Source organism: Delphinus delphis, chromosome 1, assembly GCF_949987515.2.
Source record: "Delphinus delphis chromosome 1, mDelDel1.2, whole genome shotgun sequence".
In the NCBI taxonomy this organism is placed as follows: domain Eukaryota; kingdom Metazoa; phylum Chordata; class Mammalia; order Artiodactyla; family Delphinidae; genus Delphinus; species Delphinus delphis.
Window position 1 is genome coordinate 135228611 of NC_082683.1, and position 19656 is coordinate 135248266.

A 19656-nucleotide genomic window follows, 5' to 3' on the forward strand; every position below is an offset into this window, starting at 1 on the left:
AAGCACAGTTGAACGCTCTGAGCTGTCTCCAGACCTCTCAGCCCCGAGAGGGGAAGCATGGAGGTGGGATGGGCAGGGAGCTTTGCTGAAGGAGTCCCATTCCAGGCCTGGCGTCATGCCTGTACAGGTGATTGATAAATGTTCATTGGAATCAGCTCTTCCTCCTACGCTCCCCCATTCCCCTAGTCACCAAGGGCACTGGTCCCGTGTCCATGCAGAGGTGCCCAGGGATGGCTAGTTTGAGAGTCAGGAGGGCACAGTGGCCAAGAGCCCCAGCTCTGGAGGCAGATCGATCTGGGATTGACAGCCCAGCTCAGGCGCTTGCTACATGAGTGACCTGATCACATGATTTCACTGCTGAGCTTCGGTTTTTGCGTCTACTATACGATAGGAGTTTTATTTTTTAAAGAAATACTTACGTACATAACTATTTACTAGTCATTGTTAGAAGCACTTTTATAAAATTAACCCATTCAGTCTTCTTAACAGCCCTTGGAGGTGGGTATTGTTATTACAATTTTGCAAGTAAGGAAGTTGAGTCTGGGAGAGGTTTAGTCTAGGGGGGCAGGATTTAAACCCAAGCAGCCATGGTATACTGCACCACCTGGCTTGGTCTGCTAGTAATTGTTCCTATTTCATAGTAAGTATTATTTTGAAGATTAAATGAAACAGTCTATATACAGAACATAATACCTATTTAATAAATGTTACCTAACAGTATATTTCTCCTTCTTAATCCTTTCTAAAAATAAAACCGTCACGTCTAAGTATGTTTTTCCGATTTGGAATATAGACAGAAAGTCTTACAAATATCAGAACAAAACTGAAACCACTTTTATTTTCTTCCAAATATCAGATACATACACTTTTTTAATTTACTTTTTTTATTGGAGTATAGTTGCTCCACAATGTTGTGTTAGTTTCTGCTGTACAGCGAAGTGAATCAGCTATATGTATACATATATCCACTCGTTTTTGGATTTCCTTCCCATTTAGGTCACCACAGAGCATTGAGTAGAGTTCCCTGTGCTATACAGCAGGTTCTCATTAGTTATGTGTTATACATATTAGTGTATATATGTCAATCCCAATCTCCCAGTTCAGCCCACCCTCTGCTTTCCTGCCTTGGTGTCTATATGTTTATGCTCTACATCTGTGTCTGTATTTCTGCCTTGCAAACAGGTTCATCTGCACCATTTTTCTAGATTCCACATATATGCGTTAATATACGATATTTGTTTTTCTCTTTCTGACTCACTTCACTCTGTATGACAGTCTCTAGGTCCATCCACGTCTCTACAAACAACCCAATTTCGTTCCTTTTATGGCTGAGTAATATTCCATTGTGTATATGTACCACATCTTCTTTATCCATTCGTCTGTTGATGGGCATTTAGGTTGCTTCCCTGACCTGGCTATTGTAAATAGTGCTGCAGTGAACATTGGGGTGCATGTGTGTTTTTGAAAACCACATCTTTTTATGCCTTTTACAAATTGTTCTCATTGGAAAGAAAATTACACCAAATTGGGACTGTCCTCAAGGATCCAAGATGTGTGGTCCGCACCATTCCGAGCAGGCAGCATTTGCACTCCTTACAGCAGGGCAGATGTAGTTGGCGGCAGGAGGCTCTCACTCATCACGATAGTCTACTCTTGGAAAGGTTTCGAGTCTGGCTAGAGCACAGCTGCCACCAGGTGCCTGCTCAGGCCTTCCCTCTGTCCAGTGGCTTGGCCTACCCACCACCAAGTGTCTCACTGTCTCTGCAGGTGACTCTGGACCTGTCTCAGCGCCGGGGCGTAGTGGTGCGCAGGGTCCTCAACACACAGCATGACGTGGTGAACGAGTTTGGTGTCACCAGCTTCCCATCTTGCTACCTGCTGTTTCGGAATGGCTCTTCCTTACGGATCCCCGTGTGAGTGTCTCTCTGCCCCCTCTCTCCCCTCTCCCCGCGCTCCTCCTTTCTTCCTGCCTCGAGAGGCTGCCAGCCTTTCACAGGGGCTGACGGGTTCTTTCTCCTGTGAGTCTTCCGAGGAGTCCATGGGCACCCTCTGCAAGAGAAGCAGATATCTGCCTACGGTGGGTGGGGTGGTGGGCATGCTACAGCCAGGAGTCCGGGCCCAGAACGCTGCCCCCAGCTCAGCAGTTCAGCCTCAGGTCCCCGGCGTGCTCAACACCCAGCGTTGGCGCTTCTGCCCCATCCCCACCGCGGCCCTGGCCCTATTCCCCATCCTCCTCTCTCCACAGACAGACTCATTGGCAGTCTGCAAGTGCCTGGCAAGCGCTCAGCTACGCCTGACCCTCCCTCCCTTTGGTTTTCTAATTGCAGAAAAGTTCATTAGGAGCCAGACAATAGCCAGTTCCGAAATGCCAAGAGAGAACAATCAGGCCAGCCGCAGCCCCTCTGTCAGGCTCCCGCTGCTGAATGGTGCCAGATGGTGCCTCAGTGCCCTCCCTGGGCAGATGATTGATGTCCACCCAGCCCTGCAGGCAGGAGTGCGAGGGCCAGGGAGACCAAGGCTGGCCTGAGATGTCCAGTGAGCCACTCCTCAGAGCCATTAGTGCCCTCCTGCACCAGGGCTGGGCAGCGCGGCCACTCGCCCTCACCCAGCCCCAGTCACCTGGCAGCACTGGGCCAGGCCTCGTCAGAGAGCGCTGGCGGGGGGCGGTGGGGGGGGGGGCAGGACGATGGCCGTGGGGACAGGGAGGGGCAGGAAGTGCCGGTCCTGGTGGGGAGCGGAGGCATTGTTTCCTCTCTTGGAGCTGGCGGAGGGGAAAATTGTTTGTGACGACGCTGCTTCTAGCCACCTGCTCGTCTGTAAACATGGGGCCGGGACAGTGGAGTGGAAAGCAGTGCTTCCCGGTGCCAGGTCCCCTGGGGTGTCCCGTCACGCTGCTGGTCTTCACATCCCTCCCTCCAGGGCCCTTGACCAGGAGGCGCCGCCTGCCCTTGAGGACTCCTCTTTATGAGACGAGAGAGAGAAATCAAAAGGATCGTCAGAAATGTCGTGGTTTGGGGTCGTTGCTGCTACTTTTTAAAAATCATGTATCAAACTCCCTTGACCTCCCTGGGGAGTAATGTCACCTCTGGTACCTTGGAGCAAGCTTGTGAGCTTCCTTGAGGCCACGTGCCACTTTGTAGCTTTGGTCTCTGGGGAGGGTCGTCAAACCCACCGTCCGGTCCGTGGCCAGAAGGAGCGCTGTCCCCAGAGGGCCCTCCTGCCCCCGAAGGTGCCCTGTCTCCCCACCTCTCCGAGGCAGGTTGAGGAATTCACGGGCCCAGCCGCTTTTCCAGGTGGGTTTTGACTTCAGACTGGTGTCAGAGAGGCTTTCCACAGCATGAGCAGTGAATAGAAAGGTTAACGTGAGGCAGGGCTGCCCCAATTTTTACCTCACTGAGGATAAGACCGATCCAGGTTCAAATATTTCTGAATAAACATTCCTGTCAGGTGAGCCACCCGCCTCCTCTCCTGCCACGAGTTAGCTCTGGGGTTTTGTTCCTCCGTGCTCACTGCCTCTCCCCCATGGTTCCCTTCCCTCACAGGCTTATGGAATCCAGGTTCTTCTACACCATGTACCTGAAGAGGTTCTCCAGGGACACCAGCGAGACTGTCCCCACCCCGACTGCGCCGAACACCTCTAGACCCATAGCCCCTACCGTGTGGAAAGTTGCAGATCCGTAAGGCCACGCCTGGGCCTCCTCTTCCCTTCCCTTCCTCACCCTCTCTTCTAATCACAGACACGCCCCCCTTCCTTCCACACTCTGTTCCTTGTCACAAGCTTGGCACGTGTCATACTGAGCCCAGAGCCCCCGAGGGCTGGCCTTGGCCTATGGGGGCCCCCGGCCGCTGGCCACGCACAGGAGAGTCTTAAATGGGCGGAGGCGGCAGCGTCTGCTGACTGTGTTCTTCATGATGGAACGCATACTTTCCGATGCCCACATTCCTTAAGCTTAACTCTATTCAAGACCAAGTAGAATCAGCTTGGAAGGATAATGTGCAGCCTCCAAAACAACTTCCCACCCAAGCAGTTATTTCTGCAGGGCAGATGCAAGCCCTGCCCAGAGTTTACAGTCCCTTAGCAGCATCCCTTCTAGGAAGGCACCCGACCTCACTTGAATGCTTCTGGTGTCAGGAAGCTCACTACTTTTCAAGATAGCCAGTGTCATCATGCACAGTTGTCAGCACGAGGTAACTGTTCTCTCTGAGGCTCCTTGGCTGTGCCCTGGTGGTAGAATTTCTGCTTGTTGGGCAGGGAGATGGGGCTGTAGACCTCTTGCTCTGGCCCCCAGCATGGTACCACGTGGAAATGGCTGACCAGGCAGCTCAGAGCTGAGTCCAGAGAGCGGCTTCCACAAGGGGGGCTGCACGAGAGAACTGGGGGCAGGGTCACTGGATTTCGGGAAGGATTTTGCATCCCAACACGAGAGACTCTAAGGGTGGAAAGTGCTAGTGGAGAGGTTTGTAGTAAATCAGGTGGGAAGGAAAGAGAAAGTAAGAGGTGGGTATGCTCATTATAATCATTCAAATTATGATTATTCAGATCATTCAAATTGCTATTATGGCTGACACTTCTAGTCTTATGTGCCAGGCTCTGCTGGGCACTTCTGTCCATTATCTCCTCTAGTCAGGGGGCCACTCCTTAAGGCATAACACAGGAACGGAGAGGTAAACTGAGGCCCCAGGACATGGAAGTGGAGCAGAGGGAGGGGACTTTGGCACGAGGGTAAAGCGCAGGTGGCCACAGTGCTCACCCCGTCAGCTGACCTCGTTGGCTTCCCACCACCTCAGGAGGCAGGTGGGGCAGGAGTCCATTTTACAGGTGAGATCACTGAGGCCAGAGAGGCGGGTTGAGTTGCCCAAGCCCCCAGAGCTAGGCCACCATGGAAGGAGGCAAGAATCTAGGGGTCAGGAGGCAGGGGTAGAGAAGCAGCCCTTCCCTCAGGACCCTGAGCCCAGATCTCACAAGAGCGTGATGGGCACGGGGTGGAGCAGCCAGCTGGGAGCCTGCAGCCCTTCCCCCAGGGCTGGGGTCAGCCCGAGAGGTGCAAGATGGAGCCCTGATGCCCAGGGTCTGGCAGCTGCAAGGACGTCAGCCAAAATAAACGTAAAACCCTACTTCCCCTTCTCCCCAGCCCCATTCTCAGCCTTGGCGGGCAGCAAACCCTTGGTCTTTCAAAGAGCACCCAGCTTCCCGAGCCATGTTGTGTGGGTGCGCCCCTGTTGGTCTACTTGTCTGTCCCTAGGGATCTTTGTTCAGAACAGAGAATGAAGCTCAACCTTCTACTAGTGGCCTGATAAAAACACCTTTAGTGAGTGATGGGAGAGGCTGGCCCTGGACCTGCAGAGGGGGAACCCTACTCTGTGCCAGGAGCTGCTGAGAGTTTTACATTTGTGCTTTTGTTTGATCCTCTCAGCAACCTACCTGTGAGCAAGTTATTACTATCCCCATCTTACAGATAAGGAATTGAGGCTCAGAGAAGTTAAGTAATTTGCCCAAGATAACACAGGTAGTTACTGGCAGAGCCAAGTGCTAACCTATTCATTTTATTTTATTTTTTTACTGAAGTGTAGTTGATTTACAGTGCTGTGCCGATCTCTGCTGTACAGCAGAGTGACTCAGTTATACACAGACAGACATTCTTTGGCCTGATGGTCTATCACAGGATATTGAATATAGCTCCCTCTGCTATGCAGTAGGACCTTGTTGTTTATCCATCCTATGTGTAATAGTTTGCATCTTTTAACCCCAAACTCCCAATCCTTCCCTCCCCAACCCCAAGTGCTAACTCACAGGACTCTGTGACCATCAGTAGTGCCTCCTCTTCTCTCCCTTTGGCCCTGGGTGCTTCTCCCCAGCCCCTGCCCCATGGTTAATACTCTTTTCTCTCCCTGGCTCCTTCTGGGTCCTTAGCTCCAAGATCTACATGGCTGACCTGGAATCTGCACTGTACTACATCCTCCAGGTAGAAGTGTCCAAGTTCTCTGTCCTGGAGGGGCAGCGCCTGGTGGCCCTGAAAAAGTTCATGGCGGTGCTGGCCCAGGTGAGCAGGACCCTGCCCTCCCTTGTCCGGCAGCCCCACACCACATGGGATCAGTGCGCATCCCTGAAGCAGGCGCCGGGCCAGCCCCTCCCTCAGGAGCTCGCGGTCGGGCTGGACACCTGGACCCACGGCTGTCCCAGTCTACTATGGGCTGCTACCCTGCGGTCTGCGCCCTCCTCCCGTCAGCCCCGTACCACCAGGAGCAACCCCCTTCCCTCACCCTGCCCTGTGCAGGGGGGTGGGTGGGACCCAGGGCCTGATGCCCTGGGGATATTCCCAGCTGGCTCTGCCTGCCTGAGTCCTCTACCTCAGGCCGAGCCTGGAGTGCAGCCTCTCACTCCCTGCTGCGGTCACTGGGAAAGCAGGACCCGCGGACCCCAGTGAAGGAAAGAAGGCTTTTCTGAATCTCCTCTTTTCCCTCCCAGACTCTGGCCAAAGTCTGACACAGCTCCCTGGCCTTAGCCGTGCCTTCCTTATTCCTTTGTAGTTTCCTGCCAGCATGGCTACTTCTCCAAGTGTAGCTCCTCCTTACTGAGGACCTGATGTGTGTCAGGCATTTAATCCTCTTAATCTCGCCGCAGGGTGGCAGGTGCCACCCCCATTTAAGAAGTACAGGTCGCTCAAGTGATGTGTCTTAGGCCTCCTGTTTGGTGGTGTCGTGGCCAGGATTTGAACCGGGGTCCCAGCTTTAGAGCCTGTACCCCTTCTCTGCCACGCTCCTTGCTCGTCTCTCAAGGTGAGATGTGGGCTGCCTCTTCCCTCTGCACCTGCCGCCTCCTCCCTCCCTGCATCCTTCTCTGCGGCTGCAGGTCCACTGCCAGTGCTGCCCTACTTAAATCCCGACGCTCTGGCTGCCGAGGACTTGCTGAGTCAGGTGCGGGCTCTGGTCCCCCTCAGAGGCTGACTGCTGACTCAGCCACCCTCGGCCCCCGGGAGCCAGGTCTGAGCCCCTCCTTCTGGCGCAGGTCTGCGGGCAGCTGGGACTACCTCTGGGGGTGGTCTGCGCCTCTCCCTCGGGAACTGCCGCCAGCCTGGTCCCTCTTCCCTCCTCACCAGGCCTGGCCCTCTGGTCCACTTGGCTTAGTGACGGGCATCTGTGGCTGCACCGAGGACCCTGTGAGGTGGCAAGTGCTGTCACAGCGCTGTTCCGGTCTAAGGCAAGGCAGCTTTCAGCCCCTCTCAGATGTTCCACGCAGACTGGGCCCCTGTTCTTCAGCCCAGTCTGATAATAGAGCCTTTCCTCAGAGGCCTCGTGAGCCGCTTGGTCCTCAAGTTGCCGAGGCCCAGGGTGGCTGACCCAGAGGCTCAGAGGGGAAAAGTCCTCGAGTAGTTCTGTGTGCTGTCCTCCTGCCTGACACGTGAGGCGGGGCCCCAGGAAGCAGAGAGGGGTCCCCTTACCCCCCCAGTCCAATCCACTCTGAAGCACTCATCCCAGGGGAATTATCATGTGCTGCTTGTGTCTCTCAGCTGGACTCGAAGCTCGTTTGGGTTTGGCTCCCAGTGGGACTGTTGCAGCCAGTGTGAGGGAAAAGAATGAGACCCAGGAAACGCCCGAGCGGGGCAGAGACTTAAGCAGCACCCTCTCTGTGGTGCCCGCCGAGCTTCTGCCCTCAGCAATGCTGGAACTGAGTTTGGGGTGAAGGAGTCCTCCCTGCCAGAAGCCAGGACCCTCAGAGAGGAAAGTGGAGGGCTGGGGGGCACGGGCTCAGGGGCATCTGCTGTGCAGCACAGCCCCTGGAGGCTGCGGAGTATTCTGGCCCTACCCTTGCCTGGGTAGCTTTATCCTGAGGAGCAATAATAGTAGCAGCTACCGTTTCTTGAGCTCTGACAAGGTGTCCGACTCTGCAAGGTACTCCTTTGTGTTTTAGCTTATCTGCATTTCTCAGAACAGACTCCACGGGGTGGGTGCTAGCATTATCCCATCACAGAGAGGGGAATGGAGGCCCAGAGGGGTAAAGCACCTTGTCCAAGGTCCTCCAGCCGGTGAGAGGCTGAGCTGAGGTTTGCGCCTACGTCTCGTCTAACCCACACCCTTATGCACTCCGTGCGTGGAGCACTGAAAGGCTGAGTGAGTAGAGCTCACTCTGCCTGCTCAGCCTTAGGGACCTGTCAACTGTGAGTATGGCCAGTTGGGAGGCACTGCCCGGCGGCCCAGCCCGGGATCTCCCTGCTCCCTCACGGAAGCGGCTGGCAGGACTGGCCACTGGGTGGCGTGTGGTCACCAGGGTTTCCCTGCTCCCGGCGCAGGGTGACTCCCTGTAGTCCAGAGCCCCTTAATTCATCCTTCCTCCTGACACTGTGGCCTTAGAGGGCGTCATCCTTCCAAATCAGGACGATGGGTGAAGGTCAGTGAGAAACGCTGACTTGAAGCTGTAAATTCGTGTTGAGAGCCCAGAGGCCCGTGTGAGCTGACCAAGAGGGAGCGTGTCAAAGCACAGGATTCTTTCCGGCCACTTCTGCTGGGGGACAGTGTCCAGCCTGGAGATAAGAATACGCCATGACTTTCTCAGAGGACTGGGTCCCTTGGCAGGATTTTCTGTTTAGGGATCATTCCTGTCTGCAGCACCCTTCTTCTCACAAATGCTTTTCTTTGCTGGTTTTCCTCCTGTGTTGCCCTCTCGACCTGCCCCTTCGTGGTTTATCTGACCTGCTCTGCTACTGCAGCCCTCTCTCTCCCTCCTCCCCCCACCCTGGGTGTGTTTGTGCGTGCAGTGCGGTGCGCGCACGCAGGCATCCATCCTCGTCCCTGGAGTCCTTGTGGTTTTAAAGTGCTGATACTAATCCGATTTGAGTTGACTTATTGTCAGAGTGGCTTTTCATGCTCCTCAGAGACTGTTGGGAGTTCCCGTCAAGATTTGGATCTCGGCTCAAGCCCCTGCACTGCCTTGTCCCCATTGGCAGCCCGTGGAATACAAATGAAAGGCCATTTGCCAGCCTCGCCCAGCTGGTCAGTTAGCGAGTCAGCTGCTCTGTCAGAAGATGAGCTGAACAGAGGCCCGTATGGCCCAGGGGTCCCAGCAGCCCTGGGCAGCGACACAGGAAGGTGCTCAGCCTTCCTGCCAGTGAGCGTGTGGTCGGGTCAGAACTGGAGCCTGCAGCCTGGAGAGGGGGCGGCCTTGAGGGCCTGGTCCCACTGAGCGCCTCTGCCCACCCCTCCCCCTCGCCTTCGCAGGTGCTCCAGAGCAAAGGTAGTGAGGAACCCACATGTGGGTGTTAGGCAGGATGTTTTCCCGGTGGTCTTGGAACATTCTAAAAAATGCCTCGGCCCACTTCAGCCTGGCCCCCGGCCTTCCCCAGGACTGCGGAACTCTGGGGGAATTATTTCTCACTCTCCCCTTATCGCTCCCATAGTACTTCCCTGGCCAGCCCTCGGTCCAGAAATTCCTGCATTCCATGAGTGACTGGCTCAAGAAGCAACAGAGAAAGAAAATTCCCTACGGTTTCTTTAAAACTGCCCTGGACAGCAGGAAGGAGGTGAGTGTGGGAGGGCTAAGGAGGATCTCCACCTCATGCTTGATATCTATGGGAGTGGAAGGGCTTCACCCTGTCACCTCTGACCTCTGTCACCGACCTGCACTCAGGAAGGAGGCAGTGATCGTGGTTGGGTCCTCCCATTAGGAGCGAGTAAACTGCTGTTTATTGAGCCCTCTCTGTACAGACCTCATTTAATCCTCGCAGCATGAGTGGAAGGCAGATATTATCCCCATTTAGCAGATGAAGAAACAGAGGTCAAATAAGCTAATATCATACAACCTGTAAGTGGTTGGGCTGAGATTTAGAACCAGTTGTGAGACCCCGGTGGTGAGAGAGCTTTTTTTTTTTTTTCTGCGGTACGCGGGCCTCTCACTGTTGTGGCCTCTCCCGTTGCGGAGCACAGGCTCCGGACACGCAGGCCCAGCGGCCATGGCTCATGGGCCCAACCGCTCCGCGGCATGTGGGATCTTCCCGGACCGGGGCACGAACCCGCGTCCCCCGCATCGGCAGGCAGACTCTCAACCACTGTGCCACCAGGGAAGCCCGGTGAGAGAGCTTTTAATTCCAGCCCTCTGTTGCTCCCTGGCATGCTGTGCTCCTCAGCAACGCTTCTGTCCAGGGGCAGCTTTCTGGGCTCCTGCTCTCACAAAGGTGGGCACGTCAGCCAGGAGAGGTGCAGAACCTCACAGACGTGTGGGGTGTCAAAGCTTGACGGGACCTTAGAGATGACCCCCCTCGTTCTACAGAGGGGAGGCTAAGGCTAGAGTAACGATGTGACCCGGTCTGTGTCACGGGTTCTCAGACCTACTGCTCCTTTGACGGGTGTCGCCAGTGGAAGGGAAATGCCACCTTCAAGGTGATAAACTGAGAAAGGGACCATTTGTTCTGGGGCTCTGTGCTGACCTGGAGTCTTCTGCAAGTTGCCCTCCCCACTTCCCACGCCAGCTCCTTTTTCTTCTCCGCATATGCATTCACGCTTGTGTGTGTCCCTTAGGGTGCTCTGACTGCCGACAAGGTGAACTGGGTGGGCTGCCAAGGGAGTCAGCCGCACTTCCGCGGCTTTCCCTGCTCCCTGTGGGTCGTCTTCCACTTCCTGACCACGGAGGCAGCTCGGCAAGATGTAGACCACTCACGAGAAACAGGTGAGTCTGGGCCTGTGCACCCCTTGCGCCTCAGCCGGCCCTGTCCTGCCCTCCGCTGGCTCCCCGCTGCAGGCCTGAATTTAGGGGAGTCCGTCTCTGCAGCTGGCCACACACAAGCGGCGGGCCTGGAGTAGCCACTCAGTCCTGCCCGCTGCCCCCGAGGTGGTGCCCCACCAACGGGCGTGAGGCTGCTCCCTGGCTTTCTTGTAGCCGTAAGCCTGATTTATTTTTAGTCTTCCCGAGAGAGTTCTGGTTCTATTTTTTATACTCCCATAAAGAAAAGAACTATGTCTATTTCACAGTTTATGCAGCTGATACCATAGACTCAACAATTTTACTGCACTTCCCACTGAAAAATCATTTTCTAGGGGAACCTGGGGAAGTACTTTTCCCCCTTTGCCCTGTTTCATCCCCAAACCATGCAGCTGCTCTCCACAACCCACACTGCCCCACAGCCGCACACAGCGACTGAACGGGTGGGCATCTAGCTCACGGAGGGACCAGGCTGACGCCAGACCCTGGCCCAGCCTGGAGGATACAAAGGAGGAAGAGGCAGTCCCTGCTCCCAGTGGGCTGTGAGACAGGTGGGCACAGGGCTGCCATGCAGCCTGCCAGGGCCCAGGGGGAGAGCAGGACGTGCGGGTGGAAGAGAGGGAACGCTCCACGCCATCGGGAAGGGTGGGAGGAGGTAAGTGAGGGGGAACGATGGACAAGAGTCCCCGACAGAGGAGACGGCCTGTGCAGAGACAGAGGGAACAGGGGGAGCTGCCGGATGTGCGGACAGCCAGCCAGTCTGTGAGCCCGGATTTACGGAGTGTCTCCAAAGAGCCGGGCCCTGCTCTAGGGGTGGGGTACAGCAATGCATACAGCGAGATGTCCCTGCCTCAAGGGGACAATAGTCCAGTGGCAGGAGACAGACAGTAAACACACAGATCATTTCAGGTGTGATGGTGAGTCGGTGAAGAAGACAGAGCCAAGCGGTGGGGGAGGGGGGCTGGAGAGGGGATGCTGTGTTTAGACAGGGTTTCTGGCTGGGGGAGGCTTCTCGGAGGAGGGGCCCCTGTGCTGAGACCTGATTGGTGAGAGGGAAGCAGCGGTGGGACATCTGGGATGAGAGCCCCCCGGGCTGTCTGCTCAGGCTGCCATAACAAGGTGCTACACACTGGGTGGCTTAAACAACAGAAACGTGTCTTCTTACAGTTCTGGAGGCTGGAAGTCCACAATGAAGACGTTAGCAGGGTTGGTTCTGTTGAGGCCTCTCCTTGGTTTTGTAGATGGCCATATTCTCCCTGGGTCTTCCCACGGTCCTCAGTGGGGGTGTTCCTGGCTACGTCCAATTTCCTCTTCTTACAAGGACACCAGTCATATTGGATTAGGTTGTACCCCAGTGACATCATTCTCACTTAATCACCTCTTTAAAGACGCTGTGTCCAACCAAATACAGTCACATTCTGAAGGACTCAGGGCTAGGACTTCAACATAAGAATTTTAGAGGACACAGTTCAGCCCATAACCCAGGTCAAGGACTAGTAAGTGCAGGGAACAAGTCTGGTGTGTGTGCAGCACCAAAAGGCGGCCAGTGTGGCAGAGCCTGGGAGTGGGGGGAGCAGGAGAGGAGGTGGGCTTGGAGGTCCTGGTGTGGGAGGGAAGGAGATTTCAGTCTCTGCATTATGAGAATCTACTAGGGACCTTAAGCAGGGGAGTGATGCGCACGAGATCGGTGCTTTAGAGCGATTACTGGGTGGAGGGTGGGCTACAGCAGGGCAAGGGGGAGGCAGAGCAGCCAATTAGGAAGTTGTGGAACTTGTCCAGGAGAGGTGGTGGTGGCCTAGACTAGAGTTGTAGGTGTGCACATGGAAGAAGAAGTGGGCAGGTTTGGGAATATTTTAAAGGTAGAGCTGATAGGACTCAGTGATGGATTGGATGAAGACTATGCAGGATCAAGGACTTTGGTCAGACCTTGGACTTGTTGGGCCTGAACGTCAGGTAGTTGATGGTCCTATGAGCCGAGAAATGGGAAGGCTCAGGGCGGGGAGGGAGTAGATGGGGGAGGGTACACTTAGTGGTCTGTGCCTGTTGGATCTCTGAATGGAGATGTAGACAGTTGAGTCTGCAGTTCTGGGGGGAGGTCCAGGATAGAGATACAAGTCTTGTGGTCATTAGCATATAGACAGTAGTTCAGGCCTCGGGACCGGAGGAGCCCATTAGTGGGTGGGCAGAGAAGAGGGCTGAGGCCTGAGCTCTGGGGCATTCAGCATCCAGACCTCTGCTGGGGGCACAGGGGCCAACAAAGGAGACTAAGAAGGAGTGGCCATTGCAATTTCAAGAGGTCCCCCAACATAAAGAGTTTCAAGAGCGAGAACATAGTCAGCCAAGTGGGGAGGTGGTGTGAGGCGAGGACCTCCCTGGCGAGAGCTGTGTCAGTGGATTAGTGGAGAGAGATGCCTGGTTGGGTTGGGCTGAAGAGAGAGGAGCCGGGAAGAAATTGGAGGTAATGGGGGAGTGATTGGGGTGTGACTGGGGTCAGAGAAGGGGTTTCTTCGTTGTAGTTCTTTTTTCTTGTCGGAAGGAGCCCATACAAGGGAGAAATTGATGATGCCGTAACACAAGAAAACATTCGCGGGAGTGAAATCTTGGAAGAGGCGAGAGGGGTGAGGTCCAGAGCATGAGCCAGGCGGAGGAGGCGAGGATAGCTGCAGGGCAGGTGGTGAGTGGGTGGCGGGGGTGGAAGCGGGAGCTGAGGGGGCTGAGGAGGTGAGAGGCAAGGCACAGCTTGGCGTGGGCACTGACGTCGCCAGAACCAAGGGCACGGGCAAGGGTGGTGCGTGGGACAGAGAGCTGCGTGCTGCAGTCCCAGTGGATGGAGGGATCAGACTCAGAGATGGAGCTTTTAAAGGGCTGGGGGGATCGCAGCAGGAAGGAGAGAGAGTTTGGAAGCAACCGACAGCAGGGAGGGTACTTCCGCCACCTCCAGCCCTGAGTGTGGAAGACGGAGGGGTTTAAGGGGAGCGGGTTTGGGGGAGCAGTGGTATCTTCAGGGAGGAGCCTGTGTCAGAGCAAGAAGAGGGCGGGTATTCAGAGCCTGTGCTGTTGCCAGGCCAGAGAGCCCAGTGGGAGGAAGTGAGGGGGCCGGGGAGAAATGGAGACAAATTAGGAAGCGTTCGGGGCCAGATCGGGATGGGCTGTGGACGCAGCATGGCACGATGGGGAGCGAGTTGGAACAGGAAGCCTAAAGCAGGAGGGGCAGAGTAGGGGCCCACGGGATAGGGGATGGGCACTGTGGCCCCTGCCTTCCTCTCCAGCCACGTCTCTAAGAGCCTGAGTGTCCTGACAACGCGTTTGGACTTTATCCTGAGTGTCTGTAAGTGATGAGGGCCTGGATAAGAGGCAGACGAGGGAGACTGAGGTTTACGAGTTTGGAAGGAGATGGGGTCAACTCGAACATGCCCCCTGGGAGGTGAAGTAGACAGGGAGACCTGAGCCCCTCACCAGGTGGGCTGGGGTGCGTGTTCCCCGTGCAGAGGCGACCACGGTGGGCCTGTGATGGGAACAGTGGTGGAGCCAGCAGGGACAGGCAGCCGGAAGGGCCCCTGTGACTGGAGTCTCCTCTCCCCTGTAGTCAAGGCCCAGGAGATCCTCCAGGCCATCCGGGGCTACGTTCGCTTCTTCTTTGGCTGCCGAGCGTGCGCTGGCCACTTTGAGCAGATGGCCACTGAGTCTGTGCACCAGGTGGGGAACCTGAGCAGCTCCATCCTCTGGTTCTGGTCTAGCCACAACAAGGTCAACGCTCGCCTCGCAGGTAAGGAAGGGCCTGCCTCCAAGGCTGGAGTCACCTGCAGAGGGAGGGTGAGGCGGGGGAGCTTTGGAGTCTGGGACCAGAGGCAGGAGTCGGGACCTTCTTTGTCCTCGAGGTTACACCCCGTGTTTCATGGTGCTTCTCAGCACCCAGAGCCCTTTCACGTGCTCTGCCAGCCCTGCTGATGTATGTCAGTATCATTAGACCTGTTTTCTAGATGAGGAAACTCAGGCTTTGGCACCGTGAGACCCTGGTCTTCCGATGCCATTGCTCACTCTCTCGCCCACACCAGGGCCCCTCCCTCTGGCCTGTTGGGGTCCCTTTCCTGCCTCGCATGTCCTGCTTTCTGGCTCTTGGCCCCTTACTCAAACCAACAGAGAGGAGAGAGCTGGGCCTCTCCCCGCCCTGGGAGGGGTATAACGATAAAATATACTTGAAGAGAAAATCCTGGTCCTTCCTGGAGAAACCAGGGACCGATTCTCACGGGAGAGGCCTTGTCTTCTGAATATACCTCATTTACAGTGTTTTCTATTCCCCGTGCACAGGAGTCAGATGGGTCCAACAGGCAAAAGCATTAAACTCCAGAGGTGGCCAGAAGCTGGTGGGTGGGGAGGGAGCCACCTGTGGATGGAGCCGGGGCTTGTCTGTGGGGAGAGAGGAAGTGTGTTTGGCTGGGACAGACCTCCCAGGGGCGGCGGGAGATGGGGGATGAGGCCTGAGGCGGGGCCAAGGTCAAAGGAGCCCGTGGAGCAGGTGGCTGTGCAGGCGGCTGCACTTGGTCTGCATCTCCTGGGGCCTCCTGGTGGACTTCAAAAGAAGACACGTGCTGTCTCTCCTCCCACCCCTTCTCTCCCTGCCCCTGTCTGCCCCTGCCACCAGATGCTCATTTGACCCTCCAGCCTCAGGACCTGTAGGCTCCTGGCTTCTCTGGGGGCCCAGCTGCTGCTGGAGGGCCAGGAGCCCATGCCTCTCCCTGAAGGGAAGGCCGAAAGGAAGGCAGTGTCCTACTCTCTCTAGAGGGGTCCTTTCAGATCAACTAGTAACAATAATGAGCAGGTGCAAATGGGGTGCTCACTTTGCAAGGCCTGATCACTATGACTTCTCACGGGACCCTTGGAATCTACATGTTGCTCCCTCCCCAAAATAATCATTCTGATTTTTACATCACTTACTGCTGCTGCTTCTTCATTCTGGCCAGCAACTTTTTTTTTCCTATTAAACCCTTTAGGGGAGGTACCTCCTCCAAGAGAGATGGGCTGATTGCCATTCCCCAGGTGACACTGGAAGAGGGGCCGGTGGCAGGCCCTCTGGGGCTCAGCCTGGGGCTCTGCCCACAGTGCCAGTCCTGCTTGGGGTCCCAGTAGCCTGGTGGGAAGGGCAACTTCTTGACTCTCTCCTGGGTGTCCTTTTCCCCATCCAGGCCCCCAGGCCTCCCCACACCCCACCCCTTGGGGCCCACCTGACGAAGAAATTCCACTAACTCCTACCTACCCCAGAGGGCCGCAGGGGGTAAAGGAGATGCCTCGTAACTACCATGTGCCTTGAGCTCTTGCTTTAAAAACATTTTCCCTTTGATTACAAAAAGAATGTATCTTCACTTGCGTAAAACCTGGGAAATTTTAGAAAAATGCAAAGAAGATACATACTAGTGGACCATCCAGTCTGCAAGACAGGTCGTTCTGAGTCTTCTCGCCCTTTCTCATGTCTGGTCCAGGGGTACAAGCCAGCAGTGAAGTTGACAAAGAGAGACAGTGGGTTAACACGGGGAAGTGACTGGAAGGGAAGCTGTGGAGTTCTGGGGGTGGGGGAGGGTAGGAACGTCCTCTCCCAGAGAGGCACCAGTGTTGGGCCCTGCGGTGGGCCAGGCTCTGTGCTAGGTCTTTCATCTGCCCTCTCTCGCGCGCATCCTTTCCCAGGGCAGCAGTGCCCCCTTTTTGCAGATGAGGGAGCTGGCATTCTGAATGGAAGAATGCGGTCTGGGCTTCCGGGTGGCCAGTGTGTCACAGGCAACCTGTGCGTGCTTCCCTCCCCAGGTGCTCCCAGCGAGGACCCCGAGTTCCCCAAGGTGCAGTGGCCACCCCGTGAGCTCTGTTCCGCCTGCCACACTGAACTCCAGGGTGCGCCCGTGTGGGACCTGGGCAACACCCTCAAGTTCTTGAAGACCCACTTCTCCCCGAGCAACATCGTCCTAGACCTTCCTTCGGCTGGCCTGGGCCCCCGGAGGGGTGCATAGAGGATGGCAGTCCCCCCAAGGCAGGTGGAGCTGGAGCTGGCGATCGGAAATTTTACTCTGGGCCCTGAGAAGGCTGAGATCATGGCGGGCCCAGGGACAATGTCCCCTGGAACCACCATCCCAGATGTTCCAGCAGAGGGACCTGGGGCAAGTCACCCCCAGGAGATGCAGGCTGGCCTCAGCATGGCCAGAGATGAGCCAGACCAGGAAGCTCCTGAGCACATAGCGGGGCTTCAGAGGGATAAGTTGGAGCAGCCAAAAGGGCGGCAACGCTTGAGCAGGCGAGACACAGGAGCCGTGTTTTTGGCTGAATTCCTGGCTGGGAAGAACTTCCCCAGAGGCCCTTCAGAGCTGAGGCGAGTGGGCCGCAGCTCCAAGCAGCTGGCCAGCGACCCTGACGGGGAGCCAGAGGCCGGGGCCAGGCAGGACCGGAGCCAGTGGCTGCAGGTGCTGGAAGGGAACTTCTCCCACCTGGACATTAGCCTCTGTGTGGGGCTCTCCTCCGTGTCCTTCATGGGTCTGCTGGCTGTGTACACCTACTTCCGGGCCAGGATGAGGGCCCTGAAGGGCTATGCCAGCCACCCCGCAGCCCGAACTATCCAACTTGGGAGGGGACGGGATAGGGAGCTGCCATCCCTGGGCTCTTCCAGCCCCCTGCACCCCACCCCTCCCACCTTGTTCCTTGTCCAGGAAAATCTAGGAAAACCAGTTACTGCAGCAGACCTCCCTGGGGCTTCTGGGAAGGGATGTTCCGTAGACAGGAAGACATGCACAGGGTCCAGGTTCATCTGCCAGCAGAGGGGGAGGACAGCCTTGGGCAGTGGGGTCGGGAGACTCCATCCTGGGCCTCTCAGCACCGAATTCCTCTTTTTCAGCTTGTTTGAAGTCCTCCCTCATTCTTCCTAAAGCTTCAGTGATTCCCGCTTGGTGTTGGCCCTAAACTGGGGCAAGTGAGGCTGCAGTCTCCAAGGTTTCCCATCTCCAGAGGAGGGGCCCCTGGGGCTGGAGTGGACTCCTTACTACATCCCGGGACTCCGTCCATCCTGCTACAAAGAGCCCTTTGCACCAGAGAAGGAAGGACTGCCTCTGGCCCTCTGTGCCCGCCCGTCCTCCAGCCCCTCAGACCCTCCTGGGTAGGGTTTGGCTTTACGGTGGGCTTCGGAAGCTTCTGGAAGTCATGCTGGTCTCCCAGGTGAGGTCTGTGGGAGGAGGGCCTCTGGCCGGCTCCTTCCCAAACCTTGGGTACAGGAAGGGTACAGGCTGGAATCGGTGTGGTGATGGTACTGGGCTGGGGGCGGGGGGTGGTTAGGGAGGGCTGTTGGGATCTCTAGTGCCTTAGCTGTGAGAGGCTGAGAGAAGCATTCGCTTTGAACATGCTTTGGCTTCTCCGCATTGGGCTCCACCCCTCTTGGAGCTGGGTCTTTTGTCTCTTGTTGATTTTCATCTCCAAAATAGATGCTAATCTTTACTGTGGAGGGAGGGGAGTGTCGTCCCTCTCAAGGGTCCACCTCCCATCCTGTAGAGGTTAACAGGGTCAGAGGGGAGGATGACGCTATACACGTGCTTGATCCCCACTCTGCCCCACGGTCGAGGGGGCTCTGGAATAAATTATTTTTGTTAAGGCAAGCGCCGGTGTGTTCCTTAACTTGCTACTAGTGTCCGGGGCTGGGTAGAATGTGCAAAACCCAGCCTGACCTGAGATGCAGCCAGCTCTCGGGGGGTCAGAGCGCCCTTGTCATAGCGCCTGTCTCCTGGATGGGGCCCTCCCCCACTGTCCACAGAGCTCTCTGTGCCCCGAGCCCCTCAGTCCCGCCTCCCCCCCCCCCCCCCGCTCCCCCGCCCTCCCAGGGAGCACCTGCCCGGGTGCTCTCAGTTCTGCTCCAGGAACCTTGGCCTGCGCCCGCCTGACCCCTCCTCCGGCAGGCGGCCTACATCTCCAGCTCTCCTTGGAGGAAGGAGAGAGGGCTTGTTTTCCAGAGCCAGCCTGGGCTGCCTGCTCAGCAGGGAGGGGTCAGCCAGATTGGAGAGCCTGCCCCTAATCCGGCCTGCTGGGTTCTACAGGGATCAGAGCAGCTGATAATGAACCTCATTAAGGGAGAGCAGGAGCCTCAATCCGATTTGGGGTTTTCTCTTGGACATCTTCGCTCTGCTCAGATGGCCTCGGCCCTGTGTGGAGCAGGTGGGGTGCCAAGCACGCTCCCTCTGCTGGGGCAGCTGGGTGGGGAGGGTGGAGGGGGGCAGGCAGGTCGACCCCCCGCTTCCCTGCTTGTGTTAGCCCTGTGTCACCTCCTTAGCTGCCTGGCGCCTCGGGTGGATTGCAGCCCGGAGCCTCTCTGCAGGCCTCTTGTCTGTCCAAGAGTTTCTTCTCTGTGTCCTTGCTCTAGTCACCCACCTGCCCCCTCCATCCTCCAAGGCGGGCTCGGCTCATCTCCACCCCTGCCCCACGGGGCCCTGGCTGACAGGCTGACAGGCCCACCAGAGGGTGAAAGAGGCTCCCGGGGCCAGTGCCCACTGGGCCAAGACCGCTTGAGTACGCCCGCTCCCTCACCCCCTGGAACCTGACACGATGCCAAGAGCAGAGGATTTCTTCCAGCCAGCCCTTATGGCTCCAGTGACCGTATTTTCTAAAACCAGGCTCGGGTGTTCAGAATTAGGACGAGGCTGGAAAAGCTGATGGAGCAGCCCCAGCTCCACGGTGACTGCCCACAGTGGCCGAGGCAGGAGGCAGGGCCTTACGTGGGGCCACCAGGGCCCTGGTGGTGGCTGTGGGTCCCCTTCGTCACCGCGGCCTCTGGCAGGCAGCCGAGCATCTTTTCACCCTGTCCCAGCCCCTCTGATTGATAAACAGGGGTGGGCCTCCTCCTTAGCAGGACTGCTGCCTTTCACCTTGATTTCCCCAGGGCTCTTAGAAGCATCGATAAACCCGCTTCGCCCACCAGCTGGTCCCCTCCCCCAACCCGGGCTGCCAGC

General features: G+C 56.7%; 1 protein-coding gene across 1 annotated transcript in view; it reads left to right on the forward strand.

The window, feature by feature from the left end:
- Positions 1–18312, forward strand: part of QSOX1 (quiescin sulfhydryl oxidase 1) — a 41531-nt gene extending 23219 nt beyond the window's left edge. Inside the window, exons 6-13 of the mRNA XM_060034958.1 lie at positions 1768–1913; positions 3543–3677; positions 5912–6041; positions 9393–9515; positions 10510–10657; positions 14277–14456; positions 16487–16706; positions 17562–18312. Coding sequence (XP_059890941.1) covers positions 1768–1913; positions 3543–3677; positions 5912–6041; positions 9393–9515; positions 10510–10657; positions 14277–14456; positions 16487–16686 — 1062 coding nt within the window. The 3' untranslated portion in view covers positions 16687–16706; positions 17562–18312. The remainder of the gene's footprint in view (positions 1–1767; positions 1914–3542; positions 3678–5911; positions 6042–9392; positions 9516–10509; positions 10658–14276; positions 14457–16486; positions 16707–17561) is intronic.
- The last annotated feature ends 1344 nt before the right edge of the window (positions 18313–19656 follow it).